The sequence below is a fragment of the Hemitrygon akajei genome, chromosome 19, assembly GCF_048418815.1.
Source record: "Hemitrygon akajei chromosome 19, sHemAka1.3, whole genome shotgun sequence".
In the NCBI taxonomy this organism is placed as follows: Eukaryota; Metazoa; Chordata; class Chondrichthyes; order Myliobatiformes; family Dasyatidae; genus Hemitrygon; species Hemitrygon akajei.
Window position 1 is genome coordinate 1,210,861 of NC_133142.1, and position 26,912 is coordinate 1,237,772.

The 26,912-nt window shown below is 46.2% G+C and overlaps 1 protein-coding gene across 1 annotated transcript in view; it reads right to left on the minus strand.

Annotated features, from left to right (window-relative positions):
* Nucleotides 1-1,016: 1,016 nt before the first annotated feature.
* Nucleotides 1,017-26,912, minus strand: part of qars1 (glutaminyl-tRNA synthetase 1) — a 69,667-nt gene continuing 43,771 nt past the window's right edge. Inside the window, exons 15-24 of the mRNA XM_073071964.1 lie at nucleotides 26,623-26,715; nucleotides 24,681-24,818; nucleotides 21,896-21,983; nucleotides 21,327-21,470; nucleotides 16,059-16,163; nucleotides 15,574-15,666; nucleotides 13,219-13,346; nucleotides 5,293-5,359; nucleotides 3,244-3,369; nucleotides 1,017-1,689 (exon numbers count right to left, since the gene is read on the minus strand). Of these exons, the coding sequence (XP_072928065.1) occupies nucleotides 1,639-1,689; nucleotides 3,244-3,369; nucleotides 5,293-5,359; nucleotides 13,219-13,346; nucleotides 15,574-15,666; nucleotides 16,059-16,163; nucleotides 21,327-21,470; nucleotides 21,896-21,983; nucleotides 24,681-24,818; nucleotides 26,623-26,715 (1,033 nt within the window). The 3' untranslated portion in view covers nucleotides 1,017-1,638. The remainder of the gene's footprint in view (nucleotides 1,690-3,243; nucleotides 3,370-5,292; nucleotides 5,360-13,218; nucleotides 13,347-15,573; nucleotides 15,667-16,058; nucleotides 16,164-21,326; nucleotides 21,471-21,895; nucleotides 21,984-24,680; nucleotides 24,819-26,622; nucleotides 26,716-26,912) is intronic.

Below are 26,912 nucleotides of genomic sequence, written 5' to 3' on the forward strand. Positions count from 1 at the left end.
CTCCACAGAGAGTGCTGGAGGTTGAGATTGAAGCGCTGCTCCACTGTGCTGCCCTAATCCTGAGGCTGGGTTTCTGCAGAAGCACACCAACAGCAGGGCAGGGAAGTTACTCTAGTGTACTTCAAGACCAGGGGCCTGTTCTGAAGCTGTCTACTGATTGCATGATGACAACCACTGAACCTCTCTGGTGGGGAGGGAGGGAGGGAGGGGAGTACTCCCACAGCATTGAGCCAGTTCAGTGAAGTAGGGGGAGAGTACTCCCACAGCATTGAGCCGGTTCAGTGAAGTAGGGGGAGAGTACTCCCACAGCATTGAGCCAGTTCAGTGAAGTAGGGGGAGAGTACTCCCACAGCATTGAGCCGGTTCAGTGAAGTAGGGGGAGAGTACTCCCACAGCATTGAGCCAGTTCAGTGAAGTAGGGGGAGAGTACTCCCACAGCATTGAGCCGGTTCAGTGAAGTAGGGGGAGAGTACTCCCACAGCATTGAGCCAGTTCAGTGAAGTAGGGGGAGAGTACCCCCACAGCATTGAGCCGGTTCAGTGAAGTAGGGGGAGAGTACTCCCACAGCATTGAGCCAGTTCAGTGAAGTAGGGGGAGAGTACCCCCACAGCATTGAGCCAGTTCAGTGAAGTAGGGGGAGAGTACTCCCACAGCATTGAGCCGGTTCAGTGGAGGAGGGGGAGAGTACTCCCACAGCATTGAGCCGGTTCAGTGAAGTAGGGGGAGAGTACTCCCACAGCATTGAGCCGGTTCAGGGGAGGAGGGGGAGAGTACTCCCACAGCATTGAGCCAGTTCAGTGAAGTAGGGGGAGAGTACTCCCACAGCATTGAGCCAGTTCAGTGAAGTAGGGGGAGAGTACTCCCACAGCATTGAGCCAGTTCAGTGAAGTAGGGGGAGAGTACTCCCACAGCATTGAGCCGGTTCAGTGGAGGAGGGGGCTCCCACAGCATTAGGTGCAGCAACTGTGACTTTGGGAAATAGGAACTCTGGAATTCCACAACGACAAGAGAGGGGCTCCAAAAATCATTGCTTTATTTTTGCAAACCAGACATCAAACATCAACTGTTGCAAGAAATTTGAGCTAAACAGTGGTAGTGGGAGAGAGGGTGGGGGGCATGGCAACAGCCAAGGAGGGGGTGTCACTTGGTGGGGGGGGGGGGGAAGGGATGGGCTGAGCTGGGAACAGGAGTGCAAATCAGTTAGCAGGTTACCGTGGTGTTTCCACACTAGAGCTGGATGACCTCTGACATGGCCCATCTCACCCACACCAGCTTCTTCCCATTCGAGATCATAAAACACTCCTCCTCCCCGTATAGCAGGTCCCCTTGCACCCTCTCCCCTCCACCCCAGCTTCCTGAGGCACAGCTGGTCACTGTGAGGGTCCCTCTTCCTGCTGCTTGATCCTCTGGACAGTTACCCAGATCAATCGATCAATTGGAGGGCTCCAAGTCAAAAGAGTGTAGATGGCGTACAGAGGACTGCAGGGAAATTCTTTGCTGCCTCAGCTGATCTCCTGCAGTCTCATGTCAAGTTTATTACTGTGATGATTCAAGGGGCAAGAAGCAACAGAATCTCCTTTGGTCAGAAGCTGCAGCGTGGTGTAGGTGTGGGTGTGGGTCGGCACAGCTCAGCTCAGCTCACATCTTTCCAGGATCCTCCTTCAGCGTCACAGTTCTGTTGAACACCAACTGCAGAGGAAAAGCAAGAAACTCTGGCACCAATATTAGGGAACAGCCTGCCTAACTCAGCATGGTGTGGATGAACAAAGAGGCTTTAGTTGTCAAGTGTACATTGAAGCATACAATGCAATGTGTTGTTTGCAACAACAACCAACACCGTCTGAGGAATGTGATGGGGGCAGTCTGCAAGGGTTGCCATGCTTCCAGTGCCGATATAGCACGCCTACAATTTACTAACCCTAACCTGTATACGTTTTTAGAACGTGGGAGAAACTGGGAAAAACCCACACGGTCAAGATGAGGATGTACAAACTCCTTACAGACAGTGGCAGGAATTGAACCTGTGTCACTGGCTCTGTAAAGTGTTACATGAACTGCTACGCTACCATGCTGTATGCAAGTGAAGGGTTACCATGGCACTCCTTCACCACTGGAGCAGTATGCACCCACTATAAACCCTCCTGCAGCAACTCTCCCAGTTCCAACATCTCCTTCCAAACCCACCATCTCTCCCACCATTCCTTCACCATTACAGGGTCTGATCTGATCTCTGAAATCCCTTCCCCACTAGCACCATGGGAGCATTTTCCTCTGGGGGGGGGGTGGGGGGAATTAGGGATGAGCGATAAATGCTGGCATTACTGGTGGCGACCAGACCCAGAATGCATCAAATGGAAGGCAGAGAAGGTGCCAGAACAACGACTTACTGGGTGTGAGGAGGGGTCAGGCTAAGAAAGGTAGGGGGTTCCTGTTTAGCCTGACCTAGCCCTTTAGGGAAGATTTTTACTTCTGGTCAAAATGGCTCCAAGCTGCGATGTCTAGATTCAAGGCTCAGACATATTTAAAAAAGAAAGGTTTGTAGGGATGGTTTTGGGGACAGCAGAGGGAGTTAGAGGACAGATTAGGATGTAGGGGACAGATGAAGGGAGTTAAGAGATTGGCTCAGTAAGAGTGTAAGGCAGGTGCCTCAGTCCAGGTTGAAGTGCCCTGTGGTAGAGACCAGTGAATAGATGTCAAGCCTCGTGGATGAGAGCTGATGGCCATCTCCTCCAGGTTGGAGAGACCCCGCCTGAATTCAGCATTACAGCTCTGTGGCTGCTGAGTTGCTAAACTGAGGCTCTGTATCTGTGAGTCCAGATCGGCAACCAGAGATAATCTGTCCTGGGGCTGAGAGAGAGTGAGTGGGTAAATTGGAGGCACAGAGGTGACCTGTCCTAGGGGTGGGAGAGAAACAGAGAGACAGAGAAAAGGTGGTTTGTTTTGATGTTGTTTGTGTTGTTCTGCCAAGCACTGTGGGCATTCAGTGTTGGTACCAGAATGTATGACAACATTTGCAGGCTGTCCCCAGCACACCTATAAGTGTGTTTGTCATAACTGTAGCTTTTGATTTAACGATAAGCAAATTAATCCGAATGGTTCACAGCTCCTCCTCAGAGCACAGTGTGGGGGTGGAGGGATTGGAATGTGATAACAAGGGTGATTTGGTGTGGGTGGTGCACCCACTATCAACACCCCTCACCAATACACAAATACACAGCACAGTGGGATCATCACTGCACTCACCTTCTGCTCAGTGCTGTCCGGATCCACAGAGAAGTAACCAACACGCTCAAACTGGAACTTATCAAACGCATTGGCATTTTTCACCGAAACATCTACCAACGCATTGGGGATCTCCTGCAAGGAGTTCTGGGAAGAGGTGAAGAACATTGTCATATTGAATAATGAGAGGCACACTTCATAAACTAGGCAAAGCAATATCAGGTGGGACTTAATCCGGCCAAGTACAAGCTGTTGTTTGGGGAGGAGACTCACACAAGGAATGATGGGGTCCTATTTTGCGGCACAGGAACACAGGTGGTGAAGGCTATACTTGGGATCCTTCTGACTGCAGATCTGTGAGCAGCAATGGGGCTGCTGCTCGTCTGTGGTGCTATGCAGGGAATAATGGTGGGGCTGCTGCAGGTGTATGAGCTGTGGTTTTGCGTAGGGCACAGTAATGGGATCAGTGATGGGACCGCTGCTGTTTGCAGTGCAAATCTTGGTTGGTTGATTTGCAAGATTGCAGAAGACAAAAATTCGCAGAGTTGTGGAGGTTGACAAGGGATTCAGCAGAATATGGAGCAGCTGGAAGTGTGTGCAGAGAAATGGCCAATAAGAGTTTATTTTGGACAAATGTCAGGTGTTGCACTTCAGGTTGTCGAATGCAAGAGGAAAGTGGCAAGACCCTCAGGAGCACTGATGTACAAAGGGATCTTGGGGTGCAAGTCCACATCTCCCTGAAAGGGGCAACACAAGGAAACAGGGTGGTGGAGGCACACATACGTCAGTTTGGGCTTTGAGTATAAAAGTTGGGAAGTCACAGTGTAGCTGGACAAAACTTTGGTTAGGCCACTTCTGAGTGCAGTTCTGGTCTCCTAATTACAGGACAGATAAGACCTTGGAGAGGGTGCAGTAGAGGCTCACCAGGATAGAACTAAATGAATCCTTTTTGCCTGCACAAGGCCCATATTCCTCACTCTCTGCACAACCATGTGCCTATCTAAGAGCCTCTATCAGATCTGCCTACAGCACCACTCCAGGCAGCACATTCAAGGGACCCAGCACTCTGTAAAAGACTTGCCCCTCACATTTTAAAATCTTATTTCGATTTCAAGATATATCACAGAACCAGCGAGCCAAACCACCTATAACCCAAGACCAATCACAGGGCAATTTACAGTGACTAATTAACCTACAAACTGGTACATCTTTGAAATATTGGAGGAAATTAGAGCATCCAGAGGAAACGCATACATTCATTGAAGGTCATACAAATTCCTTACAAGAGGACACTGGAATTGAACTCCGACACTCCAAGTTGTAATAGCGTCATGTTAACTGCCATGCTACCGTGTCACCATATCTTCTTTGACTGGGAAAGAAATGTCTCAAGTGGGTTATGTTCTGAGACTGAGCACAGGCACCTTTCGGTTGGGAACATTTACATGTCCTGGATGACAGTGACATGCCTTGTGTCCACTGAATCAACAACTGTATTTGGTATGCTGGGGGCAGGGTCACACAGTTAAAGATAAAGTCTGTCCCGAGCCTTTGTGGCTCATCGGGCCGGTGCTTATGCCAGTTTCTGTGGTGTATAGCGACTGAGAGTACGAGACTCCCCCCCCCAAATAGGACGCCAGTCTATCGCGAGGTTAACCCCCAGCATTTTTTCTGGGTGGACTGGAGCAATGTGTGGTTAAGTGCCTTGCTCAAGGACACAACACGCTGCTTTAGCTGGGGCTCGAACTCACGACCTTCCAATCGCTAGCCGAATGTCTTAACCACTTGGACACGTGTCACACAGACAAGTCTCAAAGGACTTCTTAAATGGTCATTTGTCACAAAGCAGCTCATGGGATCTTCCTGTGTGCAGTGCTGCCACATTAACTGGTACAACTTGTGTGACTCACTCCTCCAGAGAGAGGGGCAGCAGACTCCTTCCTCAGTCACACCTGCAAAATATCAGCCACTCTTCAGCCTGTGGAGATGGATTCATTCCTGGAAATGCTAACCCCCACCCCTCTCTCAGTGATCAGGGCATAGTCCTCATGTTTCAGGTGCAATACTCACTGGGTTAATGTCTGACAGGAAGCCACCGGGCACCTCACTTGCGTCCTCAGGACATTTATGGAGGAATCTGCAAAATGAGACATCTGGTTAAGGTATCAACCCCACCAAAACCCTCAGACCCCCAACCTGAAAAATCCTCCTAAACTCTGAGAAACCCTCCAAGAACTCTCACACCAACAAATCTTCCCAAAGCTGCGCAGATCAAGAAACCCTCCAAAACCTCCACTCTGAGAAATCCTCTCAGAACTGACCCCATCCTGAGAAACCCTCCCTTTGCAAATCAGCCACCCTCAGGAAACCACCTAAAACCTACTAAATGAGTAGGTTCCTGTGGTTAACACACCATTGGGTGTAGGTACAGTTACCTGACCCACTGTATAACTCCAACCTCCAACCTCCAACTATAATGCTTCACAGCAACGCCATGGAAGTTTCCAGAACAACTACTTTTCAACCACTTGGTTCTTGAACAAACTACGAAAAGAGTAATCTCTAGCTCAGTTTAGCAAAACTAGCACTATATTAATCACTTTGCACTAACTTCACCATTTTTTGTTGTAATTGGTGCTTCTGTAAAATTTTTAGTATACAGTGGTGCTAGAAAGTTTGTGAACCCGTAGGATTTTCAATTTCTGCATAAATATGACCTAAAATGTGATCAGATCTTCACGCAAATCCTAAAACTTGATAAAGAGAACCCAATTACATAAATAACAGAAAAACATCATACTTGATTATTTATTTATTTATTGAGAAATGATCCAATATTACATGCACTTGTTGGAAAAAGTATGTGAACCTCTGGGGTAAAGCTTTTTACAAAAGCTATCTGGAGTCAGGTGTTGCAATCAATGCGATGATATTGGAAATGTGGGTTATAGAGGTGCCCTGCCCTATATTAAAAAAAACACAGTAAGTCAGGTTACCGATGGAGCCTTCTCAAGAAAGATCTGTTCACATGTACCACGTTTCCATCAAAACACTTTCAGAAGACCTTAGAAGAATTGTAGAGATGCATGAAGTTGGAATTTGTGTGCAGTTTTGGTCACTGAATTACAGGAAGGACATTAATACGGTGGAAAGAGTGCAGAGAAGGTTTACAAGGATGTTGCCGGGACTTGAGAAACTGAGTTACAGAGAAAGGTTGAATAGATTAGACTTTACTCCCTGGAGCGTAGAAGAATGAGGGGAGATTTGATAGAGGTGTATAGAATTATGATGGGTATAGATAGAATGAATGCAAGCAGGCTTTTTCCACTGAGGCCAGGGGAGGAAAAAACCCAGGGGACATGGGTTAAGGGTGAAGGGGGAAAAGTTGAAAGGGAACATTGACTGAGGGGGGAGGCTTCTTCACACAGAGAGTGGCGGGAGTGTGGAATGAGCCGCCAGATGAAGTGGTAAATGAGGGCTCACTTTTAACATTTAAGAAAAACTTGAACAGGTATATGGATGAGAGGTGTATGGAGGGATATGGTCCAGGTGCAGGTCAGTGGGACTAGTCAAAAAAATGGTTCGGCACAGCCAAGAAGGGCCAAAAGGCCTGTTTCTGTGCTGTAATGTTCTATGGTTCTATGGAAAAGGATACAAAAGCATTTCTAAAGCCCTAAGTGTTCATCAGTCCACAGTAAGAAATTATCTACAAATGGAGTAAGCTCAGTATTGTTGCTACTCTCCCTAGGAGTGGGCATCCTGCAAAGATCACACCAAGAGCGCAATGTGCAATGCTGAAGGAGGTGAAAAGAACCCAAGGGTAACAGCAAAAGACCTGCAGATATTTCTAGAACTTGCTAAAGTCTCTGTTCATATGTCCACTATAAGAAAAATCAATGGTGTTCATGGGAGGACACCACAGAGGAAACCACTGCTCTCCCAAAAAAAAACACTGCTGCACTTCTCAAGTTTGTAAAAGACCACCTGGATGTTCTACAACCTTCTGGGACAATGCTCTGTGGACAGATGAGACAAAAGTTGAACCTTTTGAAAGTGGCCAGGGAGTGAGTGGGCCATTGAAGGAGTGGAGATTTGAGGCTTTGACTCGAGAGGCTTCAACGAGAAGAGGCGGAGGATGAGTTTGTTCCCAGTTAGTCTTTACAATGCCTCCTGAGACGGTGTTGTGCCTCTCCTGTGAGATGTGGCAGTCTTGGGGAAACTCCCCTCTCCCGCAGAGTCACATCTACCAGAAGTGCTTGCGGCTGGGCGATCTGGAAGACCGTGTGAGGAATCTGGAGCAGCAGCTGGATGACCTTCGACTATAAGGGAGAATGAGGCAGTCATAGATGAGAGCTACAGGGAGCAGGTCGTTGGGTGACAGTCCAAGGGGGGAAAGCGAAGGAGAATAGACAAGTAGTGCAGAGCTCCCCTGTAGCCATTCCCCTGAATAATAAGTTTACCGTCCTGGATGCTGTTGGCGAGGACGACCGATCAGATGTGAGCCATGGTGGCAGGGCGTCTGACACTTGAGTCTGACCCTGTGGTGCAGAAGGATGGGACGGAGAAGAGGAGAGCTGTCATCATTGGAGACTCTATAGCCAGGGGAGCAGACAGGAGATTTTGTGGACATGAGAAGGACACCCGCATGGTTTGTTGCCTCCCGGGTGCCAGGGTCCGGGATGTCTCTGACTGGGTGCATGACCGGTTACGAGAGGGAAAGCAACCAGAAGTCGTGATACATGTTGGTACCAACAACATAGGTAGGAAGAGGGATGAGGTCCTGAAGTGTGAGTTTCGGGAACTAGGCAGAAGGCTGAAGAACAGGACCTCAAGGGTGGCGTTCTCAGGATTGCTGCCAGTGCTACGTGATAGTGATGGTAAGAATTGGAGGAGATGGCAGTTGAATGCGTGGCTGAGGAGTTGGTGCAAGGCGCAGGGTTTTAGATTTTTGGATCATTGGGATCTCTTCTGGGGAAGGTGGGACCTGTACAGATTGGATGGGTTGCACCTGAACTCGAGGGGGGAGCAATATCCTTGCAGATAGGTTTGCTAGCATGGTTCGGGAGGGTTTAAACGAATTTGCAAGGGGGATGAGACCCAGAGCGATAGAGCAGTGAAAAAAGTGCATGGAGTAACGCCAGATGTAACATATAGAGAGGCTTTGATGAAAAAGCAGAATAAAGGGTGTAAAGGTAATAAGGTAGAAGGGCTAAAGTGTGTGTACTTCAATGCAAGAAGCATCAGGAACAAAGGTGATGAACTGAGAGTTTGGATACATACATGGAATTATGATGTAGTAGCCATTACGGAGACTTGGCTAGCACCAGGGCAGGAATGGATTCTCAATATTCCTGGATTTCAGTGCTTTAAAAGGGATGGGGGCGGGCAGGGAAGGGGAGGAGGGGTGGCATTACTAGTCAGGGATACTATTACAGCTGCAGAAAGGGTGGGTAATGTAGCAGGATCCTCTTTTGAGTCAGTATGGGTAGAAGTCAGGAACAGGAAGGGAGAAGTTACTCTACTGGGGGTATTCTATAGGCTCCCTGGTAGCAGCAGAGATACCGAGGAGCAGATTGGGAGGCAGATTTTGGAAAGGTGCAAAAATAACAGGGTTGTTATCATGGGTGACTTTAACTTTCCTAATATTGATTGGCACTTGATTAGTTCCAAGGGTTTAGATGGGGCAGAGTTTGTTAAGTGTGTCCAGGATGGATTCCTGTCACAGTATGTTGACAGGCCGACCAGAGGGAATGCCATACTAGATCTAGTATTAGGTAATGAACCGGGTCAGATCACAGATCTGTCAGTGGGTGAGCATCTGGGGGACAGTGATCACTGCTCCCTGGCCTTTAGCATTATCATGGAAAAGGACAGAATCAGAGAGGACAGGAAAATTTTTAATTGGGGAAGGGCAAATTACGAGGTTATAAGGCTAGAACTTGCTGGTGTGAATTGGGATGTTTTCACAGGGAAATGTACTATGGACATGTGGTCGATGTTTAAGGATTTTTTGCAGGATGTTAGGGATAAATTTGTCCCGGTGAGGAAGATAAAGAATGGTAGGATGAAGGAACCATGGGTGACAAGTGAAGTGGAAAATCTAGTCAGGTGGAAGAAGGCAGCATACATGAGGTTTAGGAAGCAAGGATCAGATAGGTCTATTGAGGAATATAAGGTAGCAAGAAAGGAGCTTAAGAAGGGGCTGAGAAGAGCAAGAAGGGGGCATAAGAAGGCCTTGGCAAATAGGGTAAAGGAAAACCCCAAGGCATTCTTCAATTATGTGAAGAACAAAAGGATGACAGGAGTAAAGGTAGGACCGATTAGAGATAAAGTGGGAAGATGTGCCTGGAGGCTGTGGAAGTGAGCGAGGTCCTCAATGAATACTTCTCTTTGGTATTCACCAATGAGAGGGGACTTGATGACGGAGAGGACAATATGAGTGAGGTTGATGTTCTGGAGCATGTTGATATTAAGGGAGAGGAGGTGTTGGAGTTGTTAAAATACATTAGGACGGATAAGTCCCCAGGGCCTGACGGAATATTTCCCAGGCTACTCCACGAGGCAAGGGAAGAGATTGCTAAGCCTCTGGCTAGGATCTTTATGTCGTCGTTGTCCACAGGAATAGTACCGGAGGATTGGAGGGAGGCGATTGTTCAAAAAAGGTAGTAGGGATAGTCTGGGTAATTATAGGCCACTGAGCCTTACGTCTGTGGTGGGAAAGCTGTTGGAAAAGATTCTTAGAGATAGGATCTACGGGCATTTAGAGAATTATGGTCTGATCAGGGACAGTCAGCATGGCTTTGTGAAGGGCAGATCGTGCCTAACAAGCCTGATTGAGTTCTTTGAGGAGGTGACCAGGCATGTAGATGAGGGTAGTGCAGTGGATGTGATCTACATGGATTTTAGTAAGGCGTTTGACAAGGTTCCACATGGTAGGCTTATTCAGAAAGTCAGAAGGCATGGATCCAGGGAAGTTTGGCCAGGTGGATTCGGAATTGGCTTGCCTGCAGAAGGCAGAGGGTCGTGGTAGAGGGAGTACATTCGTATTGGAGGGTTGTGACTAGTGGTGTCCCACAAGGATCTGTTCTGGGACCTCTACTTTTCGTGATTTTTATTAACGACCTGGATGTGGGGGTAGAAGGGTGGGTTGGCAAGTTTGCAGATGACACAAAGGTTGGTGGTGTTGTAGATAGTGTAGAGGATTGTCGAAGATTGCAGAGAGATATTGATAGGATGCAGAAGTGGGCTGAGCAGTGGCAGATGGAGTTCAACTCGGAGAAGTGTGAGGTGGTACACCTTGGAAGGACAAACTCCAAGGCAGAGTACAAAGTAAATGGCAGGATACTTGGTAGTGTGGAGGAGCAGAGGGATCTGGGGGTACATGTCCACAGATCCCTGAAAGTTGCCTCACAAGTAGATAGGGTAGTTAAGAAAGCTTATGGGGTGTTAGCTTTCATAAGTCGAGGGATAGAGTTTAAGAGACGTGATGTAATGATGCAGCTCTATAAAACTCTAGTTAGGCCACACTTGGAGTACTGTGTCCAGTTCTGGTTGCTTCACTATAGGAAGGATGTGGAAGCATTGGAAAGGGTACAGAGGAGATTTACCAGGATGCTGCCTGGTTTAGAGAGTATGGATTATGATCAGGGATTAAAGGAGCTAGGGCTTTACTCTTTGGAGAGGAGGAGGATGAGAGGAGACATGATAGAGGTGTACAAGATATTAAGAGGAATATTTCAGAGTGGACAGCCAGCGCCTCTTCCCCAGGGCAACACTGCTCAGTACAAGAGGACATGGCTTTAAGGTAAGGGGAGGGAAGTTCAAGGGGGATATTAGAGGAAGGTTTTTCACTCAGAGAGTGGTTGGTGTGTGGAATGCACTGCCTGAGTCAGTGGTGAAGACAGACACACTAGTGAAGTTTAAGAGACTACTAGACAGGTATATGGAGGAATTTAAGGTGGGGGGATTATATGTGAGGCAGGGTTTGAGGGTCAGCACAACATTGTGGGCCAAAGGGCCTGTAATGTGCTGTACTATACTATGTTCTTTTGGCAGAAATGCACACTGCTATGTTTGGAGGGGAAAGGGCACTGTACACCAACACCAAAAGCTCACCCTAACTGAAGCATGGTGGAAGGAGGATTGTGGTTTGGGGCTGCTTTAGGGCCTGGACAGCTTGCAATTGTTGAGGGAACAACAAATTCAAAATTGTATCAAGACATTTTACAGGAGAATGTCAGGGTAGCAGTCCATCACCTGAAGCTTAATAGAAGTTGAATAATGCAACAAAACAATGATCTGAAACACAAATGTAAATCAACAACAATGGTTTAAAAAGAAGAAAATTTGTGCTTTGGAATGGTCGAGTCAAAGTCCTGATCTTAATCCTATAGAAATATTGTGGAAGGACCTGAAGCAAGCAGTTCATGCAAGGAAGCCCACCAACACCCCAGAGTTGAAGCACTTTTGTAAGGAGGAATAGCATAAAATTCCTCCAAGACGATGTGCAGACTGATCTCCTGGAGATGGTTGGTTGACGTTATTGCTGTACAAGGGAACACACCAGTTACTGAAAGCAAAGATCCACATACTTTTACCAAAAATGCAAGTAGTATTAGATAATTTTCCTCAATAAATAAAGTATAATGATTTCATTTTTTTTATTTAATTGGGTTCAGATCACATTTTAGGTCATATTTATGCAGAAATAGAGAACATTCTATAGGGTTCACAAACTTTCTTGCACCACTGTAATTTATGTACTGTACTCAGTGGCCACTTTATTTGGTACACTTGTACACCTGCTGGTTAATGCAAATATCTAATCAGTCAGTCCTGTGGTAGAAACTCCATTCATAAAAGTATGCAGATACAGTCAAGAGCTTCAGTTGTTATTCAGACCAAATATCAGAATGGGGAAGAAATGTGACCCAAGTAACTTGGACCATGGAATGATTGTTGGTGCCAAACGGGTTGGTTCAGTTACTCAGAAGCTGATCTGGTGTTTTCACGCACAAGTCTCTATAGTTCAGAGAACAGTGTGAAAAACATCCAGTGAGTGGCAGTTCAGTGGGTGAAAATACCTTGTTCAGAGAGGTCAGAGGAGAATGGCCAGACAGCAGCTCTGAAAGCACAGCACGTTGAACCTTAAAATGGATGGACTACAACAGCAGATCATCACACTGGGTTCCACTTCTGTAGCTAATAAAGTGGCCACTGAGTGTGTTTTTCTTGTGAATGTTGCTGCAGGTAAGGTTTTCATTGCCTGTGTCACAAGGGCAGCATTCATCATCAAGGACCTCCACGATTTTCAAGAATTCCATCTCATGTCCTGCTCATTTATGATTGTTTCTTCCCCCTTCTGTATTTGCAGTTTGTGTTTTGTACTTCAGTTGTCTGCCCTGCTGTGTACGGTCTTGCACTGATTTTACTGTTCCTTCGTATTTATTGTGAATGCCCGCAAGAAAATGAATTTCAGTTATATATGGTGACATATGTACTTTGATAATAAATTTACTTTGAACTTTACATGTGCCTATGACAATAAACTTGACTTTGACATGGTCTTTGAGAACCATTTCCCATACTATTGAACCACCTCTTGGTGAAAGTGGACATAGGATGAGATTCAGCAGCATGGACAGATGGTGGAAGCCTTGTTTAGACAGCAGAGGCTGTCTCATATCACCCCACCTCCTGTCTCATCTGTGGGGAAACCTGCAATTCAGTTCAGAGCACACTGAACCTGAAGGGAAGTGACCCTCCATCCCCAGGACTGCCTCTACACTCCCAGATCTATGGCTGTTTGGTGGGAGGGGCAGGAAGATGAAGGGAGGCAAGTGTGGATTTAGTTGGACATAGCCCACTCTTCTGCTATTGTACCTCACCAGCCAGTTTCCCATGTTGTCCCTCGAGGGCCAGCATCAGTCAGAACACCAGCTGGGCACAGACAGCCTCACCACCCCTCACCTCCGCCCCAACCCTAGCATGACTTACAGTGTCTCATAGAGCCGCAGTTCACACGTCAGAGGATTGGACACCCAGTGAATAAAAGCCTTTGGTTTCTCCACGGAGTCAGACTTCTTACAAGTTGCCTCCAATTCAATCACCTTTCCATTGCTATCCTGGAGAGTGAAAAATGCAAGGAACATTCCCATTTCATCAGATTCCTCAGGTAGTTTTGTGTGTTGAATTTACATAGAAAGGGTCAAGGATCAACTTTATTCACCATAAACATTCACATGGATTAGGAATTTGCTGTGGTGTGTTGGTCAGGGTGTAATATGGAACAAAAAAAATTAACAATTACACAGAATAAAGAATTATATGAAAATAAAGTTGGAAATACAGATATGGAATAAAATGTGCCAAAGTACACAAATGCCAGCATGAATTATATAACGCAGTGATGGGGAAACAGATGGGGGTAGGGCTAACTAGAATGGTTGATCAGATTAATTACCTGGGGGGGTGGGGGAGATGGTATGAAGTTTTTGTTTTAATAATCCTAGATCATAAGACCATAAGATACAGGAGCAGAATTAGGCCATTTGGCCTATCGTATCTGCTCTGCCATTTCATCATGGCTGATCCATTTTAATTCTCAGCCTCAATCTCCTGCCTCTCCCTGTATCCCTTCACACACTGAATAATCAAGAATCTATCACCCTCTGCTTAAATATACCCAATATTTGCCTCCCATGGCGACATATTCTACAGATTCACAGCCTTGTAGCACTTTCCAGAAGGGAGCTTCTGGAAAAGTTAATTTGCAGGGTGGGTGGTGTTCACAATGATTTTTCCTGCCCATTTCTTTGTCCTGGACACATACAAGTCCTGCAGTGATGGTAGGCTGCAGACAATGACCTTTTCTGCTGACCTGACAGTTCACTGTGGTTTTTGAATATCGTGGGAGGATGCTGCACCAAACCAGACAGGAATGACTGATGTGAGGTTGCTCACTGTGTAGAATTACACCAGGATGTACTGGGGAGAACTGAATCTTACCAACTGCCACAAATCCATCCTCTGCTGAGCTTTTTTGTTGTTGCAGGAGATATGGTTCTCCTACACGAGGTCTGGTGAAGTAAGCTTGACCAGGGAGCTGAATGATGAAACTGTGCTAACTGTAGAGTTAACGATGATGAGTGGATGGAGACACACACATCACCTGAAGTCAATATGCATCTCCACATAGGCAGCTCATTCCTCTACCCTGAGTAGGAGTTGTGTTGAAAAGGCAGGTTCATAGCTACATTGACACAAAGGCTTTGCACAGTGAGAAGGGACTCAGAAAGACTGCTCCACTACATGGAGTTTAGCAGAATACAAAGCAACTCATAAGATGTACAAGATTCTTAGGAAAAAATATTTAGGATTGATTCCTTAGGTCAGAAAGTCTAGAAATGGGACAGTGTTCTCAGGGTATCAAGTCCTAGGATTATCAGAAGTTTATGGACAAGTTCAAAGCATTCTGAACACTAAGAGAATGAGGGCATTGTAGAAAATGCATGTCATGCCATTGTGGGCAGCAGCAAACGCAATGAGATGTGGGGAAAGTGAGAAGTAATCAATACTCCTGCACAAAATACAGTACAAAAAACTACAGTATTTATAACTGTTGAGAGATTGTGTAGAGGTGATACTCAAAAGGGACATGGGGAGGGTATGGTCTCATACACAAATCACTGAAAAACAACTTCAGAAGGTGATTAAGGAAGACAGGAGTTTGCTGGTTTCTGTGACAATGTTGGAGTATGGGAGCCAAGATGCATAATTGAAGTTGTCAGGACTTTGGTCAGACCACTCCTGAAGTCTGGCTCTTCTTGTACAAGGAGGTACAGTGCTTACCAGCCTGGTTCTGGGACGGTGTGCATGTGGTATATGATTGAGGAATCTGGGATATATTCCCTGAAGTTTAGAATTAAACACAAGCTTCAGCAGGTTAGCCAGCCAGGACACAGGGAGCCTGTGGCTCTGCTGAATGAAGGGCCACAGTTACGTAATTAAGGGGTCAGCTAAATAGGGCTGAGATGGAGGGGGAGTTTCCTCACCCCAGAGTTGGGAATTCTCTATGAGAGGGGGCTTCATCAAAAGTGGGCTGTGAATATTAAAGGAATCAAGGGTATGGGACAGCACTGGAAACTGGCAGTGAGCCTAGTCTACCACCTCACACCTCCTCCACGACAAGACAGAGGACCACTTGTAGTACTGAAGAGGGGAGCAGGATCCTGCAGTGTAATAGTTTCTGCTCCTGTGAGAGCCAGAAGAGGACCAAGGTCTCATGAGGACTTTGCTCCTAATTAGGAACTCTGACTTCAGTTAGTTGTTGGTGGTGTTGATGAGACTCACCTTTATGACACTCTGGACCAAGATGACATAGCCAGCATGCCGGAGTCCAACGGGCTGGTCGGGAGTCAAACGCTTGTAACCCTTCTCCATCACCTGCACTCAGACCAGTGTATATCAGCATCAGTGGATCCAGCAGAGTATAAAATCCAGCAGTTCATGTGAAAATCATACTGGTGATGGCCCACCCTGTCTCTGATCTCAGTCCCAGTGTCAATCACCTAGTAATGCCCAGATGGATCCCAAAACCACACAGTCCCAAGCAACTAATGCCCAGTCCAAATCTGATTCTGAACTAAGTATCAATCCCGATCTCAATCTGGTCCTAAATACAGCTGGATCCTAATCCCATGATTGGTCCCTTAAAACCGTAAGACAAAGGAGCAGAATTATTCCAAACCCAGTATTAATTCTATGCCAGAAGCCCACTCCTATGACTGACTATGTGATCCATTTCTCCACACCAGGCTTGGAAAAGAGAGACTCACCTCCCGGAAGTCCGACTGTTCAATGTAGATTGTGGAGGTGATCGGTACCACATGGAATCCTTTGCTTTCATCTGCTGGGAAATTTGGAACGGAGACTTCCAGAGGCTGAGGATAACAGACAGCTTTATCAGGAGAGGAGGCATTATATTCATCAGCACCTTCCCTTCATACTCTGTCCACTGAAATCTTATCCAGGCATTGGGACCTCTTAGCCAACACCATGGCATCAAAAGGTTGAGTGAGCTAGGGCTCTTCTCTCTGAAGCAAAGGAAGATGGCAGGTGACTTGATTAAGTTGTACAAGAGGCAGAGATTGAGTGGACAGCCAACTTTTTCCCAGGGTGGAAATTCAAGGGCACATAGCTTTAAGGTGATTAAAATATAAGGCAGATGTCACAAGAAAGCTTTCTTAAAAAAAAAAGTGGTGGGTGTATGGAATGTCCTACCAAGGGCAGTGGTTGAGGCAGATACATTAGGGACATTTAAGACACTTGTAGAAAGGCACATGAGTGACAGAAAAATGGGCTATGTGAGAGGGAAGGGTTAGATTGATCTTAGAGTAGTTTAAATGATTGGCACAAGAGATTCTGCAGGTGCTAGAAATCCAGAGCAACATACACAAAATGCTGGAGGAACTCAGCAGTTCAGGCAGCATCTATAGAGGGGAATAACAAGGCGATGTTTTGGGCCAAGACCCTTCACCTGGACTGAAAAGGAAGGAGGAAGCCAGAATAAGGTGGGGGGGGGGGGGGGGGAGAAGGGAAGGAAGACAAACTAGAAGGTGGTAGGTGAGACCAGGTGGGTGGGAGGGGGGGAGGAGAAGGGAAGGAAGACAAACTAGAAGGTGGTAGGTGAGACCAGGTGGGTGGGGGGGAGGAATTAGGAAGTAAAGGGTGGAAAAGGCAAAGAACTGGCAAAGTAGGAATCTGATCAGAGAGGAAAGTGACTACATGAAAGGAAAGGAGGAGGGAGATGCCAAGTAGGTGTGCAGAGGCAAGGGGGGGGGGGCAGAATGGGGAATGGAAGTGAGGGTGAGAAGAGAAATTACCAGAAATTGGTGGCTACCCAGACAGAATATGAGGTGCTGCTCTTTCAATCTGAGAGTGGTCTTGTTGTGGCAGTAAAGGCAGCCATGGACCAACACATCAGAATTGGAATTAAAATGGTTGGCCACCACTTGTTGCGAATGGAGCAAAGGTGCTCGGCAAAGTGGTCCCCAATCTAAGTCGGTGTCACTAATTTAGAGGTTGTATTAGGAGCACTGGATATAGTAGACAATCCCAACAAATCTGTAGGTCAAGTGTTGCATTACCTGGAAATACTTTCTCCCATGGTCCACTCTTTTCTTCTGTCAGATTCCTCCTTTTCCAGTACTTTATCTTCTCTACCAATCAGCTCCCAGCTTATTTCATCCTCCTGCCCCCTCTACCCACCTGACTTCACCAATCAGCTCCCAGCTTATTTCATTCCCCCCCCCCCCCACCAACCTTTCCACCCACCTGACTACACCAATCACCTTCTAGCTTATTCTGGCTTCTTCCCTCTGAAGTCCTGAAGAAGGGTTTCGGCCTGAAGTGTTGACAGTTCATTTCCATAGATACTGCCTGACATGCCAGGTTCTCCAGTGTTTTGTGTGAATAGAACACACCCACTTCCCCAGGTTAATTCCCAATTTCACACACACTGCAAACCACAGTGGGTACATTCCTGCACTGTCCGTAGATGAAACCACCTTCTCACACAGGGAACACGCCGGTGGGTCTGCAGACATTAATCGTTAGTTATCTGTGTCAGTGAGTGATATCTTTCTCCCTGGCAAGAACCAGCCAGAAGGAACTGCGGCTGTTGAAGGCTGCTTTGCAATCAGAGGCCGCTGACTAATGCCACAGTTGGTGGTGCTGGGACCCTTATTACTCATTATTTATATAAATGATTTAATTGTAATGCATGCGGTTTGTGAAAGACATACAATTAGCAGGTTTTGTTGATAGTGGTTATTGTAGATTACAGGGGAACCTTAATCAGTTAGGGAAGTGGGCTAAGGAGTGGCAATGGATTTCAATATAGATAAGTGTGAGGTGATGTATTTTCAAAAGTAAAACCAGCGTAGGGAGTAATGGAACAGAGGGACCAAGGAGTGTAGGTGCATAGTTTGTTGAAAGCAGTGACACAGGCAGAAAGGGTAGTGGAAAGGCATCTGGCGTACTGGCCTTCATCAGTGGGCCTGAGCATGGGAATTAGAACATTGTGCTGCAGTTGCATAAGCTGTTAGTGAGGCTGTACCTTGAGTACTGTGTAGAGTTTTGATCACCATGTTATAGGAAAGGTTACACTGGAAAGAGTGCAGAAAAGATTTGAGGATGTTGCCAGGACCACAGGACCAGTTACAGGAAGAGGTCAGGCTGGGTCCTTATTCCTTGAAACATAGGAGAATGAGAGGTGAACTTACAGAAATGTTTAAAATTCTGAGAGACAGACAAAGTGGATGGTAACAGTCTTTTCCCCAGGTTGGGGGAAACCAAAACTAGGGGGTGTAGGTTAGGGTGAAAGGGAAGAGATTTAAAAGGGCCTGAGGGGCAACTTTTTCCACACAGAGGAGGGGAGTATATGGAACGAACTGCCAGAGGAAGTGGTTGAGGTGGGAACAATAGTATCATTTAAGCAGCATTTGGGCAAATACATGCAGGGGTAGGAAGGATATGGGCCAACTGCAGGGAATTGGGACCAGCTGGTGGGTACAGCAGTTGGCATGGACTTGTTAGACCGAAGTGCCCATGTCTGTGCTGTATTGCTCTACAACCCTCTTAAATAGGCAAGCCCTTTTAAAAAAAATTAAACCCCTTGTTCCAGAATCCTCCACAGTAGTAAACATCTCTACATACATCCCTTTCAGAGCTTTAAGTTTTAATTTTCCCATACACTCGAGGCATATATTTCGAGGCACCAAATTTCTTGGTGTTCACCTGGCGGAGAATCTCACCTGGTCCCTCAACACCAGCTCCACAGCAAAGAAAGACCAGCAGCGTCTCTACTTTTTGCGAAGGCTGAGGAAAGTCCATCTCCCACCCCCCCATCCTCATCACATTCTACAGGGTTGTATTGAGAGCATCCTGAGCAACTGCATCACTGCCTGATTCGGAAATTGTACCATCTCAGATTGCAAGACCCTGCAGCGGATAGTGAGGTCAGCTGAGAAGATCATCGGGGTCTCTCTTCCCGCTATCACGGACATTTACACTACACGCTGCATCCGCAAAGCTAACAGCATTATGAATAACCTCACTCACCTCTCATGCAATCTCTTCTCCCTCCTGCCGTCTGGGCAAAGGCTCCGAAGCATTCGGGCTCTTACGACCAGACTATGTAACAGTTTCTTCCCCCAAGCTATCAGACTCCTCAATACCCGAAGCCTGGACTGACACCTTGCCCTACTGTCCTTTTTATTATTTATTGTAATGCCTGCACTGTTTTTGTGCACTTTATGCAGTCCAGTGTAGGTCTGTAGTCTAGTGTAGCTTTCTCTGTGTTTTTTTATTACATAGTTCAGTCTAGTTTTTTGTACTGTGTCATGTAACACCATGGTCCTGAAAAACGTTGTCTCATTTTTAATATGCACTGTACCAGCAGTTATGGTCGAAATGACAATAAAAGTTGACTTGACTTGATATATCAAGTGGACAAAAACTTCTTCTCAGGGTGGAAATGGCTAATACAAAGGGCATAATTTTAAGGAGATTGGAAGAAGGTTGGTGGGGGCAGCGAGTGGGAAATATCAGAGCCAATTTTTTTAGCATTTATACAGAATGGTGGGTGTGTGGAATACCTTGCCAAGGGTGGTAACAGGCAGATATGTTAGGGACATTTAAGAGACTCTCAGATAGGCACATGGATAATAGAGAAAAAAAATGGAGTATAGTGTAGAGAGAGGATTAGAATGATCTTAGAGTAAATTTTAAGGTCTAAACAACACTGAGGGCTGAAGATCCTATACCTTCATGTTCTATGTCCCTCTGACTCCTCTAACTTGAGAGGATACAAGCCCAGGGTCTCCCATCCTTCCCCATTCCTAACATCACTTTAGTAAATTTTCAACTTCTTCCAGTGCACAGTTGCTTCGTGAAGACCCCAATGTTCGGTAAAGTTGTGCTATCCTGAATGTGCTCTCTAGCTGAAACAGAACTTCCCCATGCATTGTTTTCAACAGGTGAAATTGGTGGCATTTCTATGTGAACCTGAATGTAAGCCTTTCATGAATATTACCAAGATGTCCAGACCCTTGTGTCCCAGAACTCTGCAATCTCTCACCATTCAGACAAATGGCTTTGTTCATCATTAGTACCAAATTAGACAATTTCACATTTTCTCCTCACTAAACTCCATTTGACAGACCTTTATCCACTTCCTTCAGCTATCTATATCCTTCTAATGTCTTTTTCTTAAACTATGCTACTACAAACCTATCTGTACACGTGGCAGGAATGATCACTGGGCTGTTTGGAAAAGATACTGTATACTTTCCTTTATTAACTGACACAGAATGTATAAGCAGCAAGTTATGTTATAACTGTTAGGCTACAGCATGTTGCCACAACTATAAGGATGAACTAGGAGTGCTTCCTCTGTAACAGAAGAGGTTGAGGGAAGACATAAAAGGGTTCAGATTTAATACCTTAATCCCCATTGCAGTGAGCAAAATACAGGGGAGATTGATTTAAACAAATTGGCAGAAGGATTAGGTGGAGTTTTAAGTGATACAACACAGAGACAGGCCCATTGACCCACTGAGTCTGTACTATCAATCACATTCACATGTTCTCACTTGATCGACTCCCAGTGGATTCTCCCATCACCCACCTACAGCCCAGGAGCCATTTATAGTAGCTACCAACCAACACAATCACAAGTAAATGTGCAAACTCTACACAGACAGTGCCAAGATTGAAGCTAGGTCTCTGGTGCTGTAAAGCAGACACGCAGAAATACACTGTGACATGGGATTGGGAGGGTGTCTGCAACTGTGGAGAGAGGCGGTCAGCCAGACACCCGTGTTACAGTATTTGGAGGTACTCCCCTAGTGCTGCCCATAAACACGCTGCATTTGCTCAGTACTTTTCCTCGGCAGTTACACGTCAGTACTGGCACTCCCCCACCACCTGGAACACCAACCACCCTGACTGTTACCAAGGAGGCTGCTGTGACTTTGAACTCAGTGCTGGGAGCAGCAGCACAGTGAGTGAGGGGGAGGGGTGGGGTTGGGGTTGGAAGTTACCTGGTCACATGGGAAGTTGGTTATGGAGACTTTCAGTGGCTCGAGGATAGCCATGGCCCGAGGAGCAGTGTCATTGAGCACATCTCGAACACACGACTCCAGGAGGTGAGGCGCCATCGTCGTCTGTGCAACCGTCACACCAACCTGTGGCAGGGACAGAGGAAGCAGTTAACCTGTGTGTCTGAGAGGGTGAGGTGTTGTGTGTGTATAATACACACACAGGGGTGAGTTGTTGCAAGGTGCAGAGTGTGAGGTAGTGTGTGACAATAATTGTGCAGGGGGCATTACGTCAGAGCTGGGCTGATGGATGAGCGCTACTCATGGCTGTAGAATCCTTCAGAAGCCATTGCGCCTGACAGATTAGGAAGGACACGGGGGGGTTTCTGGCCACTGCAGCCCTTGAGTGCTCTGCACTTACTGTGACCACGGTCAGTTTTTACCCCAGCTCCCCGTCGCTGCAATAAATGATCTCTGCCTGGAACAGACTGTGGCTCCTGGCAGAGGGTTCCTGACATTCACTGCCCAGTGGCTAAGAGGATTGCTTCTCAACTCTCTCTTGAATGGCCTACCTTAGCACAGAAGTTGTTGATGGCCTCTGAGGGGAAGCCTCTCCTTCGCAGAGCAGTCAGTGTAAAGAGGCGGGGATCATCCCAGTCCCTACAGATGAACAAAGTACACAGATGATAGGATGCCCCCAAGGGAACCTCCTGCCCTACCCACAGGGTATTTCACCCCTCCCCCACACACAGGACATCACCTGGGAATTACCCCAATACCCCTAGTGATGGAGATCCCCATACATCACCCACAGGGGATCCCTCAACAGAATGCTCCATTGGGGTGGGGTGGGGGGGAAAGAAATCCCATCCTGTAGAAAACTGCCCATCCAGGTTAACTCCACTCACAACAGAACACCCCTAGTGGGAGCCCTCCCACACACCACACCCAGGCATGAAAACCACTGCACATCACCCATAGTGCGATCTCCCAACTTTCCACTGTGGGTGGAATGCTTTCCCTATGGGTAACCCCTCCACTCAGAGGAAATGTCTCCAATCCAACACAAGCCAGTGCACATCACTTGCCACTACTCTACCTATCCCCATCTTCTCCTCCTCTCCACCCTCAACCTACAAGACCTGCCCCCCACCCACCCCCGGACTAAAGTATGCGAAGTGGGTGACAAGATCCCTGAATTACTGTAAGGAAGCTGTCAGACAGCTATAGTCACCCTCGTAAATAACTGGAGAAACCCTGCCTTAGCACTGCAAACCATCCAGGGTGCCGAGATCTCTGCGAGGACACCGTGGGACACACAGACTCTTCCACGGGTAGGACAGTTAGGAAGGATGAGCCTTTGGGTGGGTGGCCCTATACTGGGCCTCGAGGTTCAGAATGCAACCGGAACTCTCCCTCCCCACTTTGAATCCACACCCTATGGAGGCGTTTTACAATTTTTCAATCAACCATAAGACAGGCAATTCAGCCCATTGATTCTGCTCCACCATTTTACGATGGCTGATTTATTATCCCTCTTAACTCCATTCTCCTGTCTTCTCCCCATAACGGTTGATGCTCTGATTAATTAAAAACTTATCAACCTCCACCTTAAATGTACCCAATGACTTGGCCTCCACAGCCGCCTATGGCAATAAGCTCCAGGTTCACCATCTGGCTAAAGAAGTTCCTCATCTATTCTAAATGGATGTCCCTCTATTCTGAGAACATCCTTTCTACATCCACTATCTAGGCCTTTCAATATTTAATAGGTTTCAATGAGATCCTGCTCATTCTTCTAAACCTCAGTGAGTACAGGTCCAGAGGCATCAAACACTCCTAATACATTAACTCTTTCATTCCTGGAATCATTATTGTGGACCTCCTCTGGATCCTCTCCAATGCCAGCACATCCTTTCTTAGTTAACAGCTAACCCTGCTAACAGTTCTCCAAATACAGTCTGACCAATGTCCTATAAAGCCTCATCACTACATCCTTGCTTTTGTATTCTAGCCCTCTCAAAATAGATTTGCCTTCCTTACCACGGACTCAATCTGCAAGTTAATCTTTAGGTAATCCTGCACAATGACTCCCAAGACCCTTTGTTCCAAGGGTTTTTGAATGTTCTCCCTATTTAGAAAATTGTCCACACCTTTATTCCTTCTACTAAAATGCATGACAATATGCTTCGCTGCTACTATTATCCAGCTGCCACTTCTCCAGACTTCCTGCTTTCTCAACCCTACCTGCCCCTCCACCCAACTTTGTATCATCCGCTAACATGGTCAAAAAGCCTTCAACTCATTATCCAAATCATTAACATAACGTAAAAAGAAGTGCTTCCAACACAGACCCCCATGGATCACCACTATTCACTGCAGCCAACTAGAAAAAGCCCCCTTTATTTCGATACGCGCCTTCTGCCAGTTAGCCAATCTTCTATCCATGCTAAAATCTTTCCTGTAGAATCATGGTCTCTTATCTCATTAAGCAGCCTCATTTGTGGCACCTTGTCAAATGTCTTCTGAAAATCCAAGTAGACAACATCCATTGACTCTCCTTGGTCTATCCTGCCTGTTCCCCCCCCCCAAAGAATTTCAACAGATGTGTCAATAAGATTTTCCCTCAAGGAAACCATGCTGTCTTTAGCCTTTGGGGGTGGGGGGGGGGTGGAGGGGGCGGAGGCATACGCACACACACACAACCACTCCACCCCCCCCGTCTGCACCATGAAGGTTGAGAGATCTTTACTCTGGAATGGATCACAGTTTCTCATCTGCCCTTACTATTAGTCCCAAAGTGTACAGTACATGCATCCAAACCCCAGGATTACTCAGTGGCATGAAGCCCGAGTGTCTGCACTCTGTATGGAGGCTTCAGGCCCTGAATTAACCAGACTGCTTCTGAGAGCTGGCTGTAGGAGCTCTGGGTGCAGGATTCACAATGTGGCAACAGATTACTAAATGGAGCTCACAATCAATCTGATTTTGATCAATTTAACCAAAAAGATATGTTTTATTGCATTAAAAACTTCAACGGATCAGGTTTCTGAAAGGACCAGGAACCCATGACCTCGCTATTTTTGCTCTCCTTTTAACTACTTAATTCTGCATATATACACACGTTTTTTATCTTATTGTAATTCTTGCACTGTACTGTTGTTGCAAAGCAAATTTCACGACGTATTTTAATGATAATAAACTTGGATTAATTTTCCTTTTTATTAGTTGTGTATGTTACTGAGTTAATTAGCAAGTCACCGAACACCAATTGAAAGGAGGCCATTACCTCATATATGGACTGGCCATGGATGTTACTGAGTTAACAAACGCTCTGAATGAAGAACAGAATGTTACCTCACTGCCCCTTTCTCCACCAGTTTGATGATCTTCCTTTTTGACACCACTGTATAGTGCAGGTTCAGTCGACCGTATTCCCACTGCACAGGGCAGTAGACATCCAGAGCGTTACACAGCCAGTAGTAGGATGACCGCCTGTCAGAAACAACGTATCAAACTTCATAACCCCTCTCTCACATACTATCCCCCAGTTGTTCTTCCCCTCTGTCTACAGGGTTGCTCAGAGGTCATCTGTCAATAACCCAAGAATGTCCCAAAGACTTTACAACACACAAAACGCTAGAAAATTATGTGTTACTCTAAATTTGCAGTAATACTTGCATAATCTGTTGTAATCATCATTTGAAAACAGTCCTTTGCAAATTAACAATAGGCTATAAGATATAGAAGATTTAAGCCATTCAGCCTATTGAGACCATTCTGTCATGGCTGATTTTTTTTCCAACCGCATTCTCCTATCCTCTTCCCATAATTCTTCAGCCCTTTTCCAATCAAAAACCTATTAATGTCGGTTTTAACAAAAATGTCCGTGGCAATAAATTCTGTAGATTCACCATCCTGCAGTTGAGAAATTCCTCCTCATCGCGATTCTAAAGAGACATCCTTCTACTCTGAGACTGTCCTCTGGTGCTAGACTCTAACGGACACATTCTCCCCACATCCACTATTCAGATATTTTCATGATATGGAAGGTTCAATGAAATTCTCCCCTCGTCTTTATGAAATCCATCAAATACAGGCCTAGAGCCATTCCTGAGATCATTCTTGTAAAATTAAGGCAATGAAGTACCAACTTCTACATGGAAATCTCCCTAGAGCAGCAACTTGAAAAAGGTACCTCATTGCCTTAATTTTATGATGACAGCCTACTTTTAATAAGTATTTGGGCATCAGATACCAACTTGATACTACGGCTATACCCAGGAGAACAGCAAATTGAAGCCAAAATGAACTCAGTGTCAGCAATCACAATACAATGTGACTGGAAGACCGTTTTCAGTCCTTGCTTTCTATAATGCAATTGAGCAAGCCATTTTCAGTGGTTCTATTTAATATCAGAATGAAAACAGTATACCACCTGAAATACAGACATTAATGAAAACAGAAGAATAAATGACAGAAAAACGTTAGCACCCCGTGTACCCCTTTACCCCTCCCGTGCACAAGCATCAAACCTCCACCTCTCCCCACTTACTGCAGCAGGAAGCATCAATGTTCACCACCCACCATGTAAGCAAAAACAAAAGCCCCCAAAGCAAGGCCATGATTTACAATCCAACAAAAACTATTGCTCACCTGACTTTTCAACATGCCACAGGTTTCTTTGCACAATGACAAGGGATATGTGAGGAATAACCAACACTGGCTATGCGAGGAGGAAGCTTATCAGGGTCGACCATGGATGTTGTGTCCCAGCTGTCTACGTGATACACAAGCCCAGCCAGTATGATATAGAGAGCAAGCTGTTTACAATGTAGCAAGCTCCTCTCCACAAAGCTGATGAATCCAAATGAATGGCAGACATACGCTTGGCACCAGATATATCACAGGAGTTGCCAGTCAGTAATGTAGGACTGCCTTAAGGATTTCAGCTCCAGACTTTTCCATTGGGGTTAACTCCATATTTTTAAGAGTTTTGTCAGAACAAAGTAGGCTGTCACAAAGAGACATGGATCTTCCTAACTCAATCCTGAACTAACCCTATTGCCCCGCAGCCTCATTTGCCCTTTAAAAATGGGATACTACCACATTACATGTAGTTATCTAGTCATTCAGCTCTACAAACATGCAGTGCTACAGTGTCCTTCCTTGTAAAGCTCTTTTACCAAACCACTCAGGCCTCTGTTAGTAATGACTGTAGTTAATGCTCCCCCATTACTAACTGCCTTGCCAACAACTACGAATCCCAAGAGATGAAGAAACACTAGGTAGAGCTCACCGGGCCTGGAATTCCTTGGTGCAGAGCGAGTGCGTGATGTGTTCAATAGAGTCGCACAAACAATGAGTGTAGTCATACGTTGGGTAGATGCACCTTCAAAGGACACACAAACAGGCAGTGAGAACCCGAAAAACACCAAGCACTGTAGCGGGGGCTGGGAAAGGGTGACAGTGAAGGGGGCAGGCTGGGGTCAGTGGGGGAAAGAGACGAGAGACAAAGGGCTGAGGTAGAAAGCAGTAAGGGGTTTGGGAGCCAGGGTCAGTGAGCTGAGGCAGGGTTGGGAGAGTAAC